This window comes from Acipenser ruthenus, chromosome 25 (assembly GCF_902713425.1).
Source record: "Acipenser ruthenus chromosome 25, fAciRut3.2 maternal haplotype, whole genome shotgun sequence".
In the NCBI taxonomy this organism is placed as follows: Eukaryota; Metazoa; Chordata; class Actinopteri; order Acipenseriformes; family Acipenseridae; genus Acipenser; species Acipenser ruthenus.
Genome location: NC_081213.1, coordinates 26,104,165 through 26,117,853, shown reverse-complemented (window position 1 = coordinate 26,117,853; position 13,689 = coordinate 26,104,165). Strand labels below are relative to the sequence as shown.

The following is a 13,689-nucleotide window of genomic DNA, read 5'->3' as shown; positions in this document are numbered from 1 at the left end:
ACTCCTGAAAAAAAAGAGAACTGGGGACCCACATAAAAAACAATCATATTATTTCATTTTCTTATTCTAATAAAATTGTCTGGAAGCCCAATTATTACATTAGAATTAGCTGCTTAGGAAAGTACGGCAGACGTGCAACGTAATCATCTCTATGAATATCTAACTTACCGCACTATAAAACACGTTTGCTAGCGCAAATAACCAACACTTGTTGTTGTTTATCTGCAGAAATAAAGAATGTGATCATACGCATGGCACTATAGCACTGTTCTTTACTCACAACATGCTGAACTTCACGTACATGAGCTTGAACAATTTCAGTTGTTAAGTGTGAATATATGCATGCACAATATAAAAATGTAATCTAAATAGCGATATAACCGATTGGGACTTCTATGTACCTGTATTCTAGGCAATACAGGTGTTAGTAAAGCCTGTCTTTATGCGATTCATCAAACGTTTATGCCAGTCCTAAAAACAACAGTAAGTAATAATGTTTCATCACTCGTTTTCAGTCTACTGCATTGCAATGTCAATGTAGTAATCCTATTATTTGAATACCTCTAAATGAGTTAGCCTGTGCCGCTGTAACCCTATTAACACTGTACCTCATACAAGTGCAGACTGACCGCTGACACCGTGCACCAGATATATTCCTATGCATGCTGACAAGGTCACATGTTGCTCTGTTTACAGGGTGAGAGTGTGCGATGGGTAATACAAACGGTTTCTAACAGACACTAAATCAAACGCGGTCATGTATTCCGTTTACAGTATGCAAGCCAATATAATAGTGTTGTTGTCAGTCAAGAATATAGCTGCTTTTATTACACGGACACAATCGCCACGAATAGCAGAACAGACAGCTTCGTAAATGCCACTAATTGACTGGCACATTTGGAAGTAATTAATCAGAAAGATGCCCTTGAACCCTTGTCATCGCCAAGGCGGGGCTGAGACACACTGGAACAACAGATTAAGGAAGCTATTCTCATGAGTTACATTAGGAGTAAAGTGCAAAGGCACCTTCTCAGAGAGGAATGCAATGATTTTAATTGCATAAACTTAGTGGTTTCTTTCTTGTTTCATGCTGTTGCAATTATTTTATTCCTTTTATAACATTTGCCTTTGTACTAACTTCAATTTCAATTGGGCTGACCAGCTGTGCTGGACCTGCTAATTCCCCATTTCCTTTATTACGATACCAAAGGGACCGAGTAAAGTGATGTTGATAGACAGTTGGTCCTAATAGAAGTGTACTAAAAGTTTACTATAGCGTTTAAGGTTTGTAATCATGATGCTGGCATAAATAATGTTCTCGTAGAGCTGGAATCGAGTCCCCCTGCACATCAAAATGTACTATTGTTTCGATCTGATCCACAAAACCACAAGAGGGCACTGTCTGGCACAGAGCACCGTGCGCCCCTACAAACCAAAAAATAATATTTTAAAGAAGAGTTCCACCCTGCTTTTCTACATTTTAAGAAGCAGTCAGCAGAACATTTATCATATTTATCATTAGGTACCTTTTTTCTTTCCTTTAACAGAAACAGAATTCGTTAGCAGCAGAAAACAGCCTCCTGTGCAGCAGCCTTCATTTCCAGGAGAAGGGGAAGTCCTGGCACAAAGCTTGGGTTTCCATTACCAAAAACGAACCACTGGTGTTGTACCTGTTACCGAGCAGCCAGGTAAGAAAGATCTCCCTGAACACACCTGTCCCTCTCCACCAACGATGGCTCATTAATGCGAGAGAGAGAATCAGGTCAGGAGATTTGGCTGAGTTACAAGAAGTGAATCTCATCCTTTGTATCTGTATCGGGTACAAGGCCTTGGAGAATTACAAATCCTGTCTAAGCTGTCAGGGATAAGTTTATAAGAATGGACTGCGTCCACCTTCCCCCAGTTTGAAAGGCAGGGTGGCTGGATTGACATGACTTGACAAACTGCAAGTGCATTAGATAGTGTGCTTTGGAGTTACGAGAGGAAGCTGTAGTTACAGAAATATTTTTGTATTACAAGTAAAACCCAATTTTGTTGTACATACAATAATTAACCATCTGTCAATTGTAACATGGAATGAGTCATTAGTCATTTATCACGATCACTCGCGTTTTGACTGAGACGAATGCAGTTATTTTGAATGATTTTTCATAACTTTTGGGTCTGATTAATGCAGAACTACGCAACTTTTTTTTTTCTAGTGTAATGGAAAATATATTGTTCGTTTTTACCAGCCCCATTGTGAGAGAATAAAAGAAAGTCACCAACCAAAAAAAAATGAATAGGTTTTTCTAAAAATAGTAAAAACAATTAGCGTCGTTGTTTCAAAGGAGGCACAAGATTATTAGCTGCTCTTAATTAATATTGTGCAGATGGGTTTGGGTATTTTAAGAGCACCGCACTTCAGAGGTCACCCTGAGCTGAAATGAGTTGTTTCAATGACTGCAGTAGATATGTTGTTGCCGGCCAATTATAATATTTTGTTTTTAATCGCCACAAAAGATTTAAAAAGATCTAAAAATAAATACTATAATGAGCCTATTAACTATAAATGCAGGTCTACACATTTCAATGAATTAGCCAGATTTGCAGCAGGAGTTCAATATCTCGTTCCAGAACTCAGAAGATCCAAATAGTGAAACTAAGTCAATGGCTTGACTGGTGTCTAAACAGCATTTCAATTAAAATACTGTAAACCCTTTTATATGTAACAAATTTATCCCGAAATTAGACGCCATGAATTTTAGTGATGTAGGACAAACAGTAAAGCTGTTGCATATACATTATATAGAGTACTTTGTTCAATTACCAAAATGGACATCGCAGGATTAGTTAGTTCACGTGAATGGCTTGGAAATAACATTGCTAAATAACAAAATGCCTGTGTCTGTTTTCTTGTCTTTCTGTTTTTACATCGGACTGGGATTAAAATTGAATTACTGCATCACTATTTATATTGCGGCTTTAACAAAGTATCAGATAATAAAAATTGTGACAAAGATAATTGCAATTAAGTTCTGTTAATACTGTAATAATGATGGCAGCGTAATTACAGTTGAATCCTAGGCATAGATGACAATGATTTGAGATGTTTTAAGTTGACGTTTCTTAAAAGAGGGTCATGTTATTGAACAAGTTCACATTAGTCTTAGTAGTTGGTGGTCGACCTCAATGCAATTTCAACACTAGCCAACAGTGTAGATATCTGTCTGGGTTGTTCAATGTTGTTATGTTTGTTGGTATTTTTGGTAGGCTTTCTAAAATAAGACCCTTTTTTTTTAATGCTTGGCATTTCCTTTCTCAAACTCTTTCTGTTTCAGGAGGTTCAATTGCCACGTGCCATTCCGCTGCCTGGCTGTGAAGTCAGTTTGGCAACAGCGAAGCTTGATATGAAGCATGTTTTCAAGCTCAGCCAATCCCAGCACAGCATATTGTTCAGCGCAGAGGAGGAGGAGCTCCAAAGCAAATGGATCGAGATCCTTTCTAAAGCAGTCAAAGGGGAGTCGGAACAGGAAGGCCTCTGCAGCAAAACTGAAGCGAAGACCAGCCTGTAATCACCAGCCAGCGTGCTGCTCGTGGACTTCCAATAGTGTGTAATGTACATGCATTACTTGAATTCACTTTTACAATGGCACTTTTATTTTAGAGAATGTATCTCCGTGTTCATATCTGTGTACGTGTTTTTATCACTGTTTTCTGCCTCCTTAAAAAGAAAATTGTTGTTTGGTTTCATCAGTCTGGTAACATGCGTTCATAAATCTAGAAACAGAAACAGTTTGTTAACTGGTGAGAGATCTCATAAATACGTTGTGCACACGTTTTGGTGAAGCATTAACTGCATCTGCAATTGCGAAGGTGTATCTTGTATTCATTTGTATTCAGTATTGGTTGTAAATGTGACCTCTCCTTGTCCATTCAGTGGCTATTCTGTGCGGGATGTATAGTATTTTAATTTGCTGAACAAAAGCTACTTTTTAAATTAAGAGTTGTGAAAGCTTGTGGCTGGCCACTGTCATTTCTCCTGTCCATCCTTTGTGCTCTCACAATGCAACTCTCCTTGTGCATTTTAAGTGATGTAATTATTTTACTTTTACTACTGCTAATTGGACTACGTCTGCCGTTTTTGTGATTTAAATAAACATAGCAAGATGAAGTACTGTAGGCAGGAACATTTACAATTCCTAAGAATTCAATAGAGGGGTGGGGGGGGGGGGGGAGGGAGTTTCTGCCTGCATGTTTATTTGACATATTTATGTACTGTGCTTTTTAATGAACATGTTTAATTTTCATCATCAAGTACATTTCGTTGTAAGTGGACAGATTTTATATTGCTAACTGGGACCATGCACACGAACAACAACGTAAGCAAAACATTAATAAAAACCATGCATATGGTTCACTTTTGGCAGTTTTGGTATAGAAATTTGTGTTGTGTCTTGGTCTGGATTGTCAAAATGTTAATCAACGCTCACACCTATTTTTTAGGAACCAAATACTTCAGGTTTTCACTCATATTAGAAAGAGCCTTGTCTCTCTGTGGTTTGTGGTGGTCTGTGAAACGAAATTCCAAACCAACACAAGCTACCAATTTACCACCCATTTTAAGTCTTTCCTCTGGTAACCTAGTAGCCATAGATTAAGCAAATACAATCAGTTTTGGTTTCATAGTTTTATTCGTATTTAGCCGAGAAGTTGGATTTCAACTCAAACTTGGCATTTGAAATGCACTGTCCATGAAGCTTTCGTGAAGATTGGATAACATGTTTTGATTTTCAAACAGAGAAGATCAATTCGTCTTGATTCAGGCATGGACAGTCCAATCAGCAGAGAAGTCTGGTAATCTTCGAATTGATTACTGTAAAGAACCGTAGGTCTTAGATCATTAACAATTAAGAGCTCTGGAAGGTAAGCCGATAAAGTGACCAGCCTGAAACAAACATGAGAATACCGTCCTGTATACAGCTGCATTGTAAGACTATTTTCTATAGTTTTATAGATTGATTGCAGAAAAAGAAAAGAATACTGGTTTCACAAAGTGATTAGCACTCATCTTGGGCTGCCTAGTGTTTCTTTAGGTAGAGTGCAAGTCGTTGGTGTTAAACTTTCCTTTTGCTGCTGTTTTTTTTTTTTTGTTTCCGTTAAGGGAATGTTCCGTCTCTTGTGCTGGGGATGACAGCATGATTTATAATATTAGATGCAGGTGATGCATCTTATTTTCCCCTCACCTTCAATGAAAAGCCATAGTCTTTGCTTTTTCCTGAATACCAGTGCATGAAAATAAGGCCTCTATTCTTAAGCTGTGTTTTCATCATCAAATGAGGTGTGTGTACTGCAGTGTATCATGCATAAAACATTGCATCTAGAAAATGCCATTTCAAATTGAAAGTACCGCATTTCATTACAAATGACACAGGAAAATGATACGAATTGAACAAAGATCATTCAAGGCTATGCTGTAAATGAGCAACCACCAAAGCATGTTTTTTTTTCTCCCCAAACATTTAATTTGCATGTTGATATATATGTTTTTTTTATGTTTGTGGGTAAGCATGCTGTGCACATACTGTGTTCTATAATGAAAGACAAAGTGATAAATGAGATCAACTGCCCAAAACATGTATTCATGGACAGGAGCTACATAAATTTACTGTATAAACAGTTTGCAGGATTTACCAGCAAAAAACACTCCTGCTAGCTATTAACAGAGCATAATCCATTTCGAGTGCAGATTAGTGGTATTTGCCCAAAGTAAAGCAGGTTTTGTATTTTTTAGCAATGTCGTTTCTAGCTCCTTGTATGTTTGTTTTACTGTGCAACCAGAATTATTATTATATGTAATGGATAGTCACAAGCCTCATGTTTTTTCGAAGGCCTTTGAAGTCCTTTGTCTGTGCCACTTAAAAATGTCCAAAAGACACTGAAAAAGGGGTTAACTATGAAAAGATGCATATTTTATTAGCCCAGGGAAAACATGTGTTTAACTGCAAAGACATACTGTAATTTGATTTCACACCTAGAGGCTAAAAGCCATATTAAAATACTATCCTCACCTCTCTTACTATGCGTGGCTATGGTAAGCTATATATGCAGGACCTGCAAAGTCATGAAATACCAGAAACACATTTTACCAAACCTTTCCATCCATTACAAAATAACATTAACCTGGTTAATGAAAATTCTTCCAGAACTGAAACATTAACCTTTAATGCAGCCCTAGCTCAAAGCTGGTGCTCAGTGATGCATGGAATCATAGACTAGTACTGTATGTATTATTAGGGGGGCTGTTTAAAAATGCACTTTGTTTCTGGGGAATGTTTCATTAGGACGTTGGCTTTGTATCGGAATTGGCCTAATAATAAAGTTTGGGTTCCAGGAAAGTATATATAAACTTCCCAATAAAAAAAAAACACAACTTGTTACTCGGACCTTGTAGCAAAACTAAGTTTCTACCTACGCGACCCTACAAAGAGCCTAGTGCTAAATTCAATACGGCACAGCTTTAATCCAGTAGGGGTGCTAGTGAGCCAAGGTGGCTTTTTGAATTGTGATTTATACCCTTTTTGCCCAAATGTTAAGTTACGCTGCAGATAGTGCTTAGAGACTTCTTCGATGTGATGGAGTATTAAACCCACAGGGTACAAACTGCCAGCACTACCTTCAGGCACAGTGATAACTGCTCTTGATCATTTTTTTTTTAAAATAATTAGTTCTAAGATTCTAAAGAAATGTAAATCCAGTAGACATTTTTTTGTCAAGTTGCAGCCCTTCTGCTAACTTCAGAAAGTTGAGACCAGCTGCAAAGATATGCTGCAGTTGTGTTTTGTCTTGATACAACAGTGACTTTTCCATCTTATAATTTTCTGCCCATATATTACTGCAGATGTATTTATTTATTCATTGTACGGTACCTATTATTCTCCGGTTTGTCACTTAACAACTGCAGAATTCTCATGTAAAGGATTATGCTTTAGCAAATTGGTAATCCATTTAAAGGAGAGAATTGTTTTGCTCCTCGTGGAAATGCTGCTGAGTAAAGTTAATCTTGAATTCAGCCGAGAAAGACAGTCAATAGACGTTCATTTATCTTCATATGTATTACTATTTAATCTTCCGATGGTGCTGCTGCTTCTTAATAACTAGATAAGACATAACTCCCTTATGGTCGTGAATGCCTTTCATATATCTGAAAGTGATTTAAACCCAATTTACTGAGCTTGTGCTCAAATTGCACAGTTCCGTTTTTGCACACACAAAAAAAATCCAAATTAAAAATCCATAATTTAGAATGCAATTCTGAAAACTTCTATGAGTTTGATAACTTAGTCATCAGCTGACAGTTAAAAAAAAAAAAAAAATCACCAGATAATTTAACATAATTGGATTGACAAGACCACCTCTTCTCAGCTCTCTTCTTGGTCAGAAGAACACATATTCAGCTGAAACACTTTTTCTTCTGATCTGTGTAAATGTGGATTACATTAGCTTGCATTAATGCAAATACAGATCAGAATATGTGTATTCGATCAATGCAGAGGCTGTACTATCTTACAGCCTGCTGCTACACACTGTGACAGCGAGACCTGCTGGGAACATTATGAAAAAATTAAATACCCAGCATGCACGTCTGCAGTTAAAATCCTTTAGACAGTGCAAAATAAATGCACTTATTCAGCAGATGTATTCCTTTGCATTGCATTTTTGCAAGGAGTGCATATTCCTGATAAAAAAAAATACAAATAAACTCATTTTGTCCTTGAGTCACTTTGAAAACCCTTCAGCTCATCTGTGCGAGATTCTCCACTGGGTCCCTGTTTGTTCTCCCAGCATGCCAATTTATCTCACTGGGCAAACCTAGTATTTTATAAGCTCTAATTCATTCAGCAAAATCTGTTGCTCCAACTACAGCTTGATGAGCTACTTCTGGAATCCCAACAAATGGTATATTACATTGTATAGTATTGTTAATGACAATAACAAAAAACGTGAAAATCAATCAAATCCATGATTAGTGCTGATTATTCAATACTGAAGGTAAGAATCAACTCAGTGAGCCTTTAAATTTCTTAGTATTTGATCCCCTGCTGCCCCCACATTAAGCAGATTGAATTGCAATTAAAGTAAATCAATAATTATGCTAGGCACAGAATGAACAGAGAGAAATAGGTTAATCTATTCCGATGGACCTTCGTTTTCTATTGTTCCCATCCTTGACTTCGGTGACCACCTGTCTAGGTTCAGATCACAAAATCATCACAATGAATGGGCTCAGCATGGTTTAAAACAGTGGCCAGGGATGGACGTGGAGACCAAACTGCTCCTTCACTCAGAACAGTCCCTAGGGGTCGGCAACGTATATCAAAAACAACCTGCGCGCGAGATTCACAGAAGAAAGTGTGAATGCTTGCATGAAGCTAAACTTGACCAGCTATGAACCGCACTTTAAAGAAATGAGCAAAACCAGAAGGCAGCAGGTGTTTCATGAATATATATATATATATATATATACACACACGCACACATACATACAGGGTTTCATTTGCTATAACAATTGGCTCTATGCAAACAAGTCTAGACATGATTCCTAGAGCTGAATTGAATCCGCACAGGTGCTTTGATACCGAGTCTTGAAACCACTGCCCGTTAAACAAAAACATTTCTTAACATATTCTCAGCACAGCACAGGAAAGTGGTTTTCATTTGTATATCATCCCTGCCGCGGATTTATATTTTGTTTTATGACACCACTGCAGGCGAGAGACCCGGGTGCTTGCAACGATCTTGATTCTCTAGCATTAATGAACATAATAAATCATTTGGGTTTCAAAAATATCTCCGAGGGAAGCACACAGGCATTTGAATGTGTGGACTTTTGATAATAGGGCTACCGAATGATGCTGGCACAAAGAGTTGTCATTTCTGAGAAACGCCTGCACCCAGGAGGTTTGACAGATGCTGTAATGGTGCTGTAGATACGATAGTGTGGTTAGCCTCAGAACTTTACAACAGTCACAGACTTCCTCAGTTGTCTCGCAGTTAATGATCCAGCTGTATAGCTAGCATTCAAACAAGCAGCTACAAAATATATTGAGGGTGGTTAGAAATTATTAATCCATCATGTCTTCATCTTAAAAACCAGACGATAAATAATTTTGTCCCTGTTTTTCTTTTAATCATGATAAAACCAAACTGCTTCATTTCACCTGCAATTGAGGATTATGGCCAAAAAAGGGTAGTTTCAGGAATCTATTGTAAGTGCCTAAATATCAGCATATGAATCATATAATCATTTTCAAAAGTGCATTGTATTTAACCAGATTTAATGGATCCATAAACTAAAGTGTTACCCAGGGGAGAAATACTGCAGAAAGCAGGAAGGTTTTCAAATCAGCGTTATAGAGACACTACTTTCTTACCATGCCAATGCTTATCTTTTTATTTTGTAATTGTGAAGTATATACACTGTGACCACTGGAGGTATTGCTGATTCTTATTTTAGAAGCAGCTTTATCAGACCTCTCTTTTAAAATAACAACAGTAAATGATGTCATGGCAACGTGCCGGCTTTGCAAGGTGTTTTAATGATTTGTACAAACTGAGTGTTCTGTAGTCAACGGTCTGTCTGACATATTTAAATGCCAGGATAGATCATCACACCTGAATACCATCTGTAGAACAGGTTTAACCCTTTGCACCTCTGATCATTAGCGCTGAGAGAACAAAACCCAAAACTCTCCTCTCAGAAAAATGCCGAGCGGCATTGAAAATGTACCTGGGAATGACAGAGCGTGCACGGGGGTTGCATGGTAATGGTGTTTGTAAAATGACACGGATATAATGAGGTGAAATCAAACTGGAGCAGAAGAAGAAGAAATAAACCAGAACTGTCAGGCAGGGAGAATGAAACAACCTCTGTACAGTTCCAGCTTAAGAAGGTGAATATGCAGGTGGAGCCAAAGGAAGTGTCACAGACATAGCATAGACTGAGGCCCATTGAACACAGTATTTTAAGTATGTCCAATAAGACACTGAAATACCTTCAAGAAAAGCAGTGGAAGTCTTGGGTATGTGTTTAGTGGATATTTTCCAAAGATCCCAAATATATTGCAGCGCTGGTTATGTATTATTATTATAGTTTTGTTGCTCAGACTGAAGTGGCAAAATGAACAGAGAGCTCTTGGATCAGGTTCCCTAACACTGGTCCCAGTCTTGTACTTATATAAGACTCCTCAGGCTTTAGTACACTTTTTTTTTAAATGGTGCTGTGCACAGAGTAGCAAACTGACACAGCATTTTCCACAACCGCAGTATTTTATCTCGTCCACCACATCTGCTCCTCCAATCTTTGGCCTCGCTTTTTTTTCTGCAAAGGAAGGTGCCCCCTACATCGTGGTTTTTCAAGACCGCCACGCTCGTTTTTACTTGTGACTTCAACAGGATTCAAACATTCGCTATGGAGGTGAGTGCAGCAATGAACCTTGCAAGAAGCCCAGCTCAGATCATTCTGCAAAATAACAACTGCACCTTAACACAGTTCTTACTAAGACAGGTGCCCACGTTAAGTACATCATCGTCTATTGTATATGCAATAGTAATCCAAGCTATCACTTTTACATTTTTTGGTAGCTATTGTACAGAAAATGTTGTTGTAAAATACTCCTGACAATGCCTTTGATCACACATGCCTACATATTGGTAATGAAGTACCTATGAATCCTATAGTTTAAATCCCACATTGACATTCCTGGCTTTTCACCAAGGTTGTAAGAGTAAGTTGTGTTCCAATTCCGACAGCAAACATATCTGATATAACTTCAGATCTATAAAAATCCAATTAGAAATAGAGTAACAGCGTGTGTTACTCCTATACATAAAAAAAAGCTTCAGGCTTTGCTTTCAATAACATGTTTAGGAAAGACAATTGCATTTTGTCAGTATAAATGTAAATGATTAATACAAGAGTGAAATGGATGGGTCATTTGATTTGCTGGGAAGACCACATGAGGCTTCTCATGCCAGAATGCCAGGAGGGAAGAAAACTGTTTCATTAAAAAAACAAGCATCTCTAACTACACTGTCATTCCACTAGCACATGTGTTTAGCAATTCCATTGTAAAGCACATCTGAAGGGCAAGCGGGTTAGCAGTTCAAGTGTGCTGCTGATTGATGTCCAGTCTCCACAATGTACAGTAATCACTGACCCTGAGCTGGGAAACAGCTAAAGGCTGCAGTAGAATACCAGCCTCGGAATGGAATCAATCTCTTAGTGACTAACCCACGAGGGACGCAGCAATCCTCTACACACTTAGACCTTTTTTCTTGATTCTAGAAACACCTCTCAGACTTGGTCAGCCTCCTGAGATCAAAAGCTGTATTTCCACTACCAAGCACCTTTCTCACTAAGCCTCCAATTAAAAGATATCCTTTCGTATTTATGTTCCATGTTCAGGTATCTCGCCCCCAGGGATGTATTTTCCCCTGTTGAGCTCCTGTGTTGCTGGTTTAGCCTGCACTGAAACCACTTTGCTAACTGTTCTCACTGAGACCTGAATGGACCTGCAGCGAATGGCAATCACTGGAACAGTGTGCTGTGGAACAGGTTGTGATTTAGGGCAGCGGAAATAAAGGATACATGACATGGAATGGGACATCATGCCAAGCCATTTAATTGAATGGGCATTCAGGTAAGGTTTTTTAGCAGAGGTTTTGCTTTGGATTGTAATCAGGTAAGTCATTGATGTCACGTGCTGTCTAGACATTTATTTTTGGGTTGCTTGCGGGTGAGAGACTGTGGGAAATATATTTTCCATTTTTTTTATGCTCTAAATAATCCTGGGGCCCATAAAACACTGGGTAAAATGTCAAACACAGTGGTAAATAAATAAATAAACATGAATTAACATTATGGGATATAAATAGGTTAGGAAATGTACAGTACCATTAAAATGACATCTGTAGTTACCTTGTACTGGGAGGTAGTAATTTTGTGAGCAAAGTTGCAGTTAAATCTGTAAATTGGCAGCACAGGTGCCAAAGGCCTGTCTATCTCGCTCGTGTAGCCTTTACAAATGCATTGGCCCAAATATAGGAAAAGCATTTAGCTTGTCACATTGAGATGAAGTCTCCCTGAGGCAAAGACCCACAGTCTCGTTTTTTAATTGGACACGGACTCTCCTGCCATTTTTAATTCAAAAACTAACAAACCTGAAAATTGAACTTGCTCAAGTACACTGGAGCTGTTCTCTCTTAGCAGCTGTCATTCATTGCAGTGATAAATCGAAGGCTCTGGTGTCACAGTTACTGCTGTAAGTCTTCTGATTCAGGCTGTGAGCGTGCAAGATCCACGGCATGTGTGAAGCCATAAAACAAGAATAAATAAACATCAGGTCCCTTTGCCATTCTCACTAAAATCAAATTTTAAGAGATTTTGCAATTCAAATACATGGTATCACTTGACAAGAAGGGTCCATACAGGAAATGTGTTGTTGTTTGACCTTTTGATTTCCTATTGATTTTCATATGAACTAAACATCTGTTAAAGACATTTTCCTCATTGTTCATTATGAACTCCTGCGTACAAGAAACGGCACGGAAGTTAGACCGTATTCATTTGTATTGACACTGTCACGGCTGCCAATATTGAGTGGAATAACGAGGTTAGTTTTGGGGGCAGGAAATGTGGTTTTATAAAAAAAAAAAAAATGCCAATCTGATGAGCGTGACAAGCAAATACCAGCAGTGCTGAGATTAGCAAGGGCAGCTAGGTATGTGGTTTTCTCTTTTTGCCACCCTCAAACCCATCACTGCCACCTACTAGCTAGATTGGAGGTCACTGAATTGTAGAAGGCAAATGTGTTGTGTTGCCAGGTTACCTAGGCGCAATGTTACATGTAAATATACCCAAGTACAGTTGATGACCTATTCTTATATACCTGCTTATCGGGTGCTTTGGAGCACCTGGTTGATCAGCATTAAGTCACAGCGCCCCCTTTGGCATGGAGTAGTCTGGACCAGAGTATCCAGTATATGATAGTGCATCAGATAAATAACCCAAATGTATCAGCTAAACGTAGAACAATGACTAAGATTACATTTATTTTAATGAGTCGGTTCCAAGAATTATCCAAGTGTAAGTGTTTCTGATCCCAGACTGAATGTGTGATGAGATTGCCTTTTAGAGTGATGTTGTTTTTAGGGATGTGAAATTACTGCTGTCTGTTTCTGGTCATCTTTCCAGGACACTCTTGTAAATGAGGCCTCAGTCTCGATGGGGTTATTCCTGGTTAAAGAATGAATAAATCAATAAATAAATAGAACTGGATTCTGGTTTGCCATCTTTTTACTTGTTGGCGCTGTGAAGGCTGTGAGTTAATGTTTCACTCAGCCTGATATTGTTCTGAATAATCATAGCCAGATAGAATCTGATGACACGCGTTGGAATGATCTTACATTCCGCTGTCCCGCATCAAAAGTGAGACGCACACACACACACACATCCATGTATTCATTCAGGTCAGTATGCAAGAGAGCACAGGTTTTGCTCACCATGCTACAATTATGTGTGGTCCAGTGGTTAAAGAAAAGGGCTTGTAACCAGGAGGTCCCCAGTTCAAATCCCACCTCAGCCACTGACTCATTGTGTGACCCTGAGCAAGTCACTTAACCTCCTTGTGCTCCGTCTTTCGGGTGAGA

At 38.5% G+C, this 13,689-nt stretch overlaps 1 protein-coding gene across 1 annotated transcript in view; it reads left to right on the top strand.

Moving 5' to 3' along the window:
* The window catches only part of LOC117412348 (FYVE, RhoGEF and PH domain-containing protein 3-like), a 70,127-nt gene extending 56,809 nt beyond the window's left edge, over positions 1–13,318 (top strand). The window contains exons 18-19 of the mRNA XM_034020672.3: positions 1,548–1,688; positions 3,321–13,318. Of these exons, the coding sequence (XP_033876563.3) occupies positions 1,548–1,688; positions 3,321–3,554 (375 nt within the window). The 3' untranslated portion in view covers positions 3,555–13,318. The remainder of the gene's footprint in view (positions 1–1,547; positions 1,689–3,320) is intronic.
* The last annotated feature ends 371 nt before the right edge of the window (positions 13,319–13,689 follow it).